The sequence below is a fragment of the Plasmodium brasilianum genome, chromosome 12 (assembly GCF_023973825.1).
Source record: "Plasmodium brasilianum strain Bolivian I chromosome 12, whole genome shotgun sequence".
NCBI classification, from domain to species: domain Eukaryota; phylum Apicomplexa; class Aconoidasida; order Haemosporida; family Plasmodiidae; genus Plasmodium; species Plasmodium brasilianum.
In genome coordinates, this window is record NC_090125.1 from 129,241 (window position 1) to 139,288 (window position 10,048).

The following is a 10,048-nucleotide window of genomic DNA, read 5'->3' on the forward strand; positions in this document are numbered from 1 at the left end:
TTTCGTTTTATTAATTATACATGCTAATAGACAATTGTATTCGTATATATATATATATATATATGCATAATATAACTCAATAAATTACACATATATTTACCATTATAACATCTTTATATTTAATAAAAAATTTTATTGCATAATAATAAAGTTAAATGTAAAGCAATATAAATTTCATTTTTCAAAATTTTTTTTTCATTTTTATACTAGCCATACCCTATTAAAGATAAAAAATATTAATTTAAATATTAAATTTTTATTTAATCTAATATATTTTACATTTTCATTATAATTCATATAGTGAAACGTAAGCTATTTTCTTCTACAATAAAACAAAAAATACTTAAATTGATCTCCTGTTATATAATTTGTCATATATAGTATATGCTTCACAATTTCGAAAAAGTTACATTAATACATTTTATACATAATATCTTCTAATCTATGATGAAACATGTTATTGTTTATAAAATAATCATATATATATATGTATAGTGCAAAATGGCAATAATTTTTTTATTCAAATACAAAATATTAAAATTGAATATGTTACTTATAAAATACTTATGACTAAGTGCAAAAGTATATCATATTAACAATTTTTTAATGATAAACATGAGGCCCTTAAATCTAAATAAATCCATGTTCTTGTAAGAAATTCATTAGTAATCATAATCATGAGAAAAAGAACTACTCATGTTAAAAGACATGAAATTATTTATAAATTTTCAATAATTACATTAACAACTATTACAGCATTTTTCTTATTTTTTTTGTTCTTCTAACATTATAAATTATTCCAATTAAAATAATAATTGAACTTTCATAATCTCTCTAATTTATTAGGACATAAAATTATTATTTCAGTAGTGTTGCATTTACGAATATGTAATTCTGTTTAAGCTACTTTTCCTCATCTGAACACTTATATGATATTCATTACGAAGAATAGTAAATTCATGGGAATGCTTAGATGAATACAATGAACATATAACGTCAAGTAGTTTTGAAAAAGGTTAGATATATTATTACGGCAGCAAGTATTATATAACATATCATACGCATAATTTTATACAGAAAAACTATTATTTTATTATATATTTATAATTCCTCACTTATACCGTAAAAAAAAAAGAGACATTTGTTAAAAAGTCTGAAGTAATAAATATATTTTATAATATTTTTCTAATAAACATTATTCTATATAAAAAAAATTATCTTTTTTCTTCTGAGTAAAATATATATAATGTAACATAATACATGCACTTCGATTAAATAAAGATAAGAATATTTTTATTTTTAAAATATAGCTAACCATGTACTCGTCTTATTACTTCTACCAATAGGCATTTTAGAATTGAAGAACGTAAAAAATAGAATACAGTTATTTATAATCTAATATATATATTATAATATAAAATTAACAAAATTATATTAATTTTAATATTACATGTTCGTTTTGATTAAATACATACATTTTTATTAGAAATAAATTTAACGCACAAATATATATATTAACCAATAATATTTAATTATATTTAAACAATAATTTATAATACTATATGAAAATTATTAAGATATTCAAATCTACAAGAAAGCAAAAACATAATTTATTAATGTTCGTATGAAAATAATATTTTATACACATGTATATTTATAAAATTAAATCAATAATAGGTATGACTATAAAGTATATAACAATAAAGATATTACATATAATACTTTTTATTAATCATTAATTTATATGAAAATACAAATTCCTTATTGTTCATTTTACTCTCTCATCAACTTAATTTTTTGGTATTTTTCCTTATTTCTTAATGTCTTATAAATCACTACTATAAGTATTACTGATATTATAATCATAAGTATGCTAAAAGTTATTATATGAATATATGGTCTTATTGCCCCTGGAACCATACTTTCTATAGGTTCTTCGAAATATTTCCAGATATCATGTGATTTAATATCATTCCAACTAACATTCAAAGACTCTATTCCATATAATCCGGGTATTCCTATTCCCAACAAGAAAAAAATAAAAAATAGAACAACTGCAAATCCATAACTTTTAAATTTTATTTTTTTTAAAGCTATATCACAAATTTTTCTGTTTTTTCCAAGAAATTCATCATAGTCTTTTTTCTTAATCCATCTTCTTTCAAAATGGAAATGTTTTCCATCAAACATACTAGAATTATGATCCACAATTTCAGTATAGTATTGTTCCTTATTTAACAAATCTTTAATTGATTGTTTATATTTTCTATAGGCATCTTTTTTATTATTAGATATATCTCTTTTTTGGTTCCTTTTATTATTACTTGAGTGTTCATTTAAACACACATTTGTTGAATCTTCATCCTGTTTATATTTTCCTAATAATCGATAATTCCTTATATCTAGTTTCCTGTGAAAGTAACAGTTCTCATCCATAGGCTTATCAATTATACACTAGAAAAAGAAAGGTAATATTTATTATTCAATAGAATAAATAGTCTAATAACAAAAATTCATATACATAAATATAAAACAATACAAATATGAAAAACGTAAATATCTTTAAAATATATAATTGAAACAGCTCATTGTTAAAATTCCATACCAATGTTAAAAGGATATATGTAGAAATTTTTATAAATAGGGGTAACTTAATTTTTTGAAGCATTTTATAAATAATTATTATTCTAATTTATTCGACAGAAAACAAACTAATAATAATATGCTTTTAATGACAAAGGATGTTATAATTATTTAAAAATTTATTTTTATTATTACTTCATAAATATATAATAAAATGTATGTAACTATTCTGTATTTTTCTACATACGCAAAGTAAAATTACTTTAAAAATATAATATATTATTTTTGCCATAATATTATTTAAAAAAACAGAACATTTATGAAAATGTAGTAATTCTAATATATTCATAAATATTTAAAATTTATAATTTAATTAATGTATAACACTAATTAATATATACTTTTTTTAATCAATTTCAGCATAAACAAGTATATTTGTGATTTCTTATTATATGTAAATATTGAATTCATCTACAGAATGTAGAGAATATATATATAATGTATCTCTCTGTATGTTAAAACAATAATTACAAATTTAAGGATATTTTCGTATTAATAATTCAAAATTCTCAAACATTTTATTTTGGAAAAAATACTTATTTTAAATAAAATATTATTATAATAATAATATTATTTAATGATAGAAACTTTTTTCATTGCGTTAATTATAACAAGTGCATTAGATTCCAATGAACAATTATATTTAATTTTTTTATAATATTTTTTAAAATGTAAAATATATACAGTACTTTATATATAAAGATATATGTACTCTAAAAGCAAATAAGGATTGATTTTTTATTTTTATAAATAATTTTTGAAAATTACAATTTTTAAATAAGATCAAACTGTGTCACTATATTTAAATTAGAACTCTTTATATTTATGTACTTAGTTTTATAATTTTTTTTAAATTATGTATATAATTATTGGTAGTATTAATATAATAATGTAAAGAAAAAGAAATAAAATTGCCTAATGAAAAAATGGTTACAAAGATATTACTTTATTCACATTAAATTAAGGATACTACAAATGAAATAAATTTACAAATAAAAATAATATATATAGTCTACAATATCTACATAACAAATAAGAAAGGATAGCACTATAATTTATTTAAATGTATGATTTAGTAATTTTTCTATTTTTAACTTTAGACGGATACTTTTATATTTTATATATTTTTTATAGATACATTATGTCAAGAACAAATTTTAAACGGTCAATATAATAAATAGGCATAAATATACAAACAGTAAATGCTTTATTGAAAATATATTTACCAATAAAGAAATATTATAGTCCAATATATATATTCCGTAAGTACTATAAACATAACAGTGATAATTATGAAAACATGATATGCACAGATAATTAATATAATTATCTGATATATAATATTTTATTATTGTTCTCTTTAAAAACTTTTATTCCTACAATTGAATAATTAAATAACTAAAATATGTTGAATATACTACAAATACTAATACTACTATATTTTTATAATTTTACATTATTAATGCATTCATAGTGCAATTTATTAAGACTCATATTTAACTAGTTTATATGTTTCCATACATTTATCGTCTAACGTTTTTTCTAATAGATAATATTTTCATGTAAAATATAAAGAAACTAAGTTTTTAAATGTAATATAATAATTATATGTAAATATATTACAAAATTAATTACGAAATATAATCACAGTAAAACATATAATTCTGCTAAAAATTTATTAAAAATACAATTTTTCTGTTTGAGCAACATTTACGATAACTAAATATTTTTGCTCCTATTTTTTTTAAAATATTTTATATTTTTCTATATTATTTGTGTTTTTACTAAATTAAGTAATAACATATAAATAGATTAATATCCTTATATAATATTTAATTTTATAATACTTTAATATGTAAAACATAAATGCAATATTCTCTTATATATATATTTGTATTAACGTTTTATTATTATTTCATTCACTTGTAGATTCAATATCGTTTTTTGCAATATTAACTTCTGAATCTATTATTTTTACTAATGCATTGTGTTTTTAATTATGGTTTTCAAATATAAAAGCATTTAAAATATTTTTTTTTTTCTCCTCATTATTATTGTATAAAAGGAAATTGACAAATTCTTACATTTACAATAGTAATTTTACAACATTTTATTATTTTTTAACGATTACAAATTCTTAATATACTTAATAATAAATCATTACACTTATTTAATTAAAACATCTACAAAAATATATGGAAATTTTTTTTAACAGACTCAGCTAAAACCTATGTAACCAAAAATAACATAAATGTAGATATGTATTATTTAAAGAAAAGTAATTTTTTTTTTAATTTCATTTTATTTTAAAAAATAAGTTTTATCAATATAAATTAATTAGTAATTTTCAATATATACTACATATATTTTTATGCTTCTATAATATAATATTAACTATTTACATAATATATTATTAGACATAAGTAAATGAGGAAATATAAATAAAAAACACAGATTATTATATAAATGTAGAAAAAATATATACTTTTTTATTACCCTTAATGATAATTTATCTTTTTCTATAGATATGAATGTATATAAAATGTTAATAATATTAAAAAAAAAAAAAAAGTATTTATGCGTATTATTTTTTAATATTTGATTACATTTAATTCATTAATTTAAACTTATAATATTGTAAAAATTATAAAATATATATAGTATATTTATAAATTTAACATAAAATTTATATTTAATCAATTTCTCAGATATAATATTAACTTTACAATTAAGATAAATAATAAAATGATAAATAGTAGTCATTTTCATTTAATTGTGTATATTTAGAAATATTAGGTTATTGAACTATTATAATTACCTAAAAATTAATAAAGATATTATATTGTAAATTTATATTTTATTTTTTATATTAAAAATATAAAAAATAATAATCCGTTGAAAGGAAATTTACAATGTAAATTTTTTACAGTTTATTTATCATGAAACTTATTTTATACAGTGAATACTATGTTTGCTTTTATAAAATATATATGTACTACAATTAAACAAAATACAACTTCATCGTGTCAATAAAAATAAATCAAGACATATTTTTTTTTATATTAATTGTAATGAAATATCTTTCAAATTATGTCAACAAATATTCATTTAAAACTAAAGAAAAATGAAAACATATAAAAAAATATTTTTATAGCCAAAATATAAATTAACACAAGCAATAAATAAAATTATATAAATTGTCCCACTTAATATTAATTATAACACACAAAGACATATTTTTCATACAAATATATGAAAATATACAAATATATCCAATAATTCAAAATATTCAATTTGGATAAAACGATACCTTAAATTACAAACTAAAAAATATTATATATTATAATTCACAAAAAAAATAAGATTTTTTTTTAATGGTGTGTATCCTTTAGAACTGGTATAAGTATTTACACCTATAATATTTATTTAACTATGAGTATTCATATTATGAATACAATTCACGATATTACAGTTAACTGTTCATATTGAATATTTCATTACGCAAAGAAAAATATTAATTATTATTCATTTACCTTTTTCTGAACTTAATTTTTTGATATTTTTTAACTTTTTTATGATAATAAAAAACCCCTGATATAAGTATGATACCTAATATGAATAAAGGCACAACATATATTAGAAATCCCAAAAAACCTGTTACACAGCAGTTAAATGTTTTATTAGATTTCTTTACCAAAGCTTCTGTGAACCATCTCAAAGGAGGTCTGTTCAGAATGTCATATAAGTGTACTAAGGCCGGAGAACCTCCATTTTTATACCATTCATTCATTTTTGTAATATGCTGAAGATATGAAATATCTTTTAGTTGACTAAATTGTACGACAGGTGAACAGAGAATTATCACATTAAGCAAACCATGTGTAAGCCCACATCTACAAAAATTATCTAATATGAACGATATCACTAATACAAAAAACAGTAATATTGGTAAGGCTACTCGTAATCCGCATTTTTTAAATATTATTTTTTTATAAATCTTATCACTAATTGTCTTGTTATTTTTAAGAAAATCTTCATAATCAAGTTCTTTGAATATTTTTTTTTCTAAATGGGAATATTTTTTTGTTTCAAATATACAGGATTTATTTTTCATAGATTGTTTATGGCCTTTAACATTATATAACGGATTTCCATTTGATTGTTTCATTGTTCCTGTGTTCCTTTTTTCATTACTAAATATATCTTTTTTATTGTTAGCTCCATTTGGTATATCTTCTTTTAAACATACAATACTTGAATTCTTAATCTGCTTATATTTTGCCAATGAACGACAATATCTTGTATATAATTTTCTACGATTATTGTAGCATTCATTCAAAGATTTCTCGTGCGTACTCTGAAAAAACAAAAATAAAATTATTATATGATCAAATAAATAATAATATACTAAAAAAAAATTATGAATATAAAACTCTAAAAATATAAACAATACACCTATATCTATATAAAATTATTATAACCACATAAATGTGAAAATGTAATATCCAACTTAAAAGAAAAAACGTAACAAATTTAATAAATGACAGTGACTTAATTTTTTTCTTCATTATATAGATTATTAATATTTATATATATCCAACAAGGGCTCATTTGACAATAATAAAATATCCTTTTAATAATATATAACACTATTATTATTTATTTAATTTGTGTTTTTTTATTTTCCCGTAAAATAGTAATAAAAACTGTATGACTATAATTACTTATACAACAGAAACAAAAAAAAATGACTTCAAAAATAAACTATAAATTTTTTATAAAAATGCAATTTTTAAAACAATAACTTTCATTAATATAATACAAATTTATTTCATTATTAGATATTCAAAATATATGAATTTTTTATTTAATACAGTGAAGTAATTAAATAATTTCTTTATCAATTTTTATTAAAAAATATATATATATGCTTTCATAATATTTATATGTATTGAGTATATAGAAAATGTAGAAAGTAGAGAATATAGATGATTGTTTCCTCTAAATGATGGGAGAAATATCACTTATTTAAATGATGTTATCCTACTAATAATTCTAACATACTGAAAATAATATTTCGGAAAAATTGTTTTTTTCTAAAAAATATTATTATTGTACCAATAAAATAATAGTAATAAGAAAATATGAAAATAATATTTTGTATAAATTTTTTTTCTCATTATTTATAGTGATTGCATCATTTACTTCATAATCATATGCATTTATTTATGGTATACAACATATTTAAAATATTAAATATATGACGTATCACTTAATCTAGTAAAAAACAATAAATTGAAAAGGTACATAAATACCGAACTTTTATTTTTGTAATATCATTTTTGAAGGGTATAGTATTTAATTAGTTATATTTTTTAATATTATTTATAAATGTAAAATTGTTAAATTTGTCGATTAAATAATAGATATATTTTTTTAGTTAATATATATATTCAGAAGAAATATAGTAAATAAAAAGAGAGTAATAGTTGTATAAAGTATATTCACATAATCAAAATGCTGATAGAAGAATGCACTTGTTTAATTATGTCAAATGTATTCATGAACATAATATTTTCTTATTAATATATTATATCATAGTTATTTAAGCAATTCTTATACAAATGTATTACATCCCGTATTTATATAGGATAAGAAGTAAATCACAATTTTTAATAGAAGTCCTAATTTAATTATAAAGCTTCATATATTTTCAAATTCATAATGTTCTATTAATAGTTAATTTTTAAATGAGAATTATATCATTATTTATTTATAATTTAATACTTTAACTATAAAAAAATTTAGAAATTTATTAATACATTCTTATTTCATATAACTTATTAAATATATAATTTTCAAAATAAGTTTTTTATGAAGATGTTTTGTTATGTTTGCATTTAAATAAAAAGTACAACTTAACACAAAAAATAAAATAATTCTGATTTTACTAAATAAAAAAGTAATCATATATTAAAATTAAAAGTAATATAACATATATTTATTAATAGGATCAAAAATGAAAACATGCAACCTTTAAAAAAATAAGAAGAATAGAAATGGTTAAATAAATAAATCACTTTATTAGCTGAGTTAATATACATTGATTACGATATAATATAATAGCTTAAATGTCACATATATATTATAATAAAAACCCGAATGAAACAACTACATATGTAATTTTTGCAAATTAGGTATATATCTTTATTCTGATTATTGAACAATTTGAATTTCACATTTTAATGAATCAAGAAAATATTATTACATATATATATATATATGTAAAGAATAATTAATTGTAATACAAAAAAAAATATAGAAACATAAAAACCCTTAATATTATTTAACATATATCTTATTACTTTTTTGTGCAAACATGTACCTGTACAATATCAACGTTTCATAAAAAATTTTTTATATGTATACGACAGTTAATTTTTGTTAACATATTTTCATTAATCATAAAAGAAAAATCTATTAGATACAAGAAAAAAGGTATTTTTTAAAACTATCTATCAATTGTAAATATGCTTTAATTTTATCTTTTTCTACTTCAGCGACACATTTTAGAATTTTAATAGTATATAAAGAAATAAAGTGCATAAGAAGTAATAACCATACAATTGTAACACCTTATTGAGAATTAAATCATTTCGTTAGTACATCTCACCCTAATATATATAACAAATTTCCTAATGAGATAAGAAATAAAAATATAATAAAAATACGATAGAAAAAGTATTCAATATGGTAAATTCTAAAGTATTACTCATATATTCTGAAAGTTTTAAACTTTTTTTCTTGGTAAGACAGACATATTTTGTGTTATAATATATATGAATAAATGCTCTGTATAGTTTTTTTTTAAAGATAGATCTCTCACTATATATGTCTTAAAAATAATGGATATGCATTTCATGAATAATTTTTTGGATGCAGTTCTTGAAGTATCATCATCTTTACATTAATACTTTCGATGATCTTTTAATTCAGCATTACCTCATTGTATTAGGAATTATCATATACATTATCTTGTAACATATCTTTAATTATATATTATTTCTTCCTTTCTAATTTTCTGAAAATATTATAACAGTTATTGAAACTAATAATACATTTCCACTGTTCTAATTATATAAAAAATTATAAAAGATATATTGCAATGAAAGGAAGATATTTTTATTATTTATAATATAATAAAGTTCTTTATTCATAATACTAATTATCTTACAGGTGTATATTTGAGCATACAATATGCAGAAGCAAAAATATAAAGCAAAATTTATGCCAAGTTATTATAACTCACTAGTTAAATATGGAAACATCATATTAAAAAAGATAAATCTGACTAATTGTACTAATATAAAATATTAATTTTTTCCATTAAATATGGATTCATTTA

General features: G+C 18.6%; 2 protein-coding genes across 2 annotated transcripts; both read right to left on the reverse strand.

Annotated features, from left to right (window-relative positions):
- Window positions 1-1,773: 1,773 nt before the first annotated feature.
- MKS88_004029 (uncharacterized protein) lies at window positions 1,774-2,668 on the reverse strand (the record flags this gene model as incomplete). The annotated part of the gene is made up of 2 exons (XM_067217173.1): window positions 1,774-2,454; window positions 2,606-2,668. 2 exons carry the CDS (start codon window positions 2,666-2,668, stop codon window positions 1,774-1,776), a joined length of 744 nt encoding a protein of 247 aa, XP_067071628.1.
- A 3,504-nt stretch (window positions 2,669-6,172) lies between these two features.
- On the reverse strand, window positions 6,173-7,211 carry MKS88_004030 (uncharacterized protein; the record flags this gene model as incomplete). The annotated part of the gene is made up of 2 exons (XM_067217174.1): window positions 6,173-7,000; window positions 7,125-7,211. The coding sequence occupies 2 exons, from the start codon at window positions 7,209-7,211 to the stop codon at window positions 6,173-6,175; spliced, it is 915 nt and encodes a 304-aa protein (XP_067071629.1).
- Window positions 7,212-10,048: the final 2,837 nt, after the last annotated feature.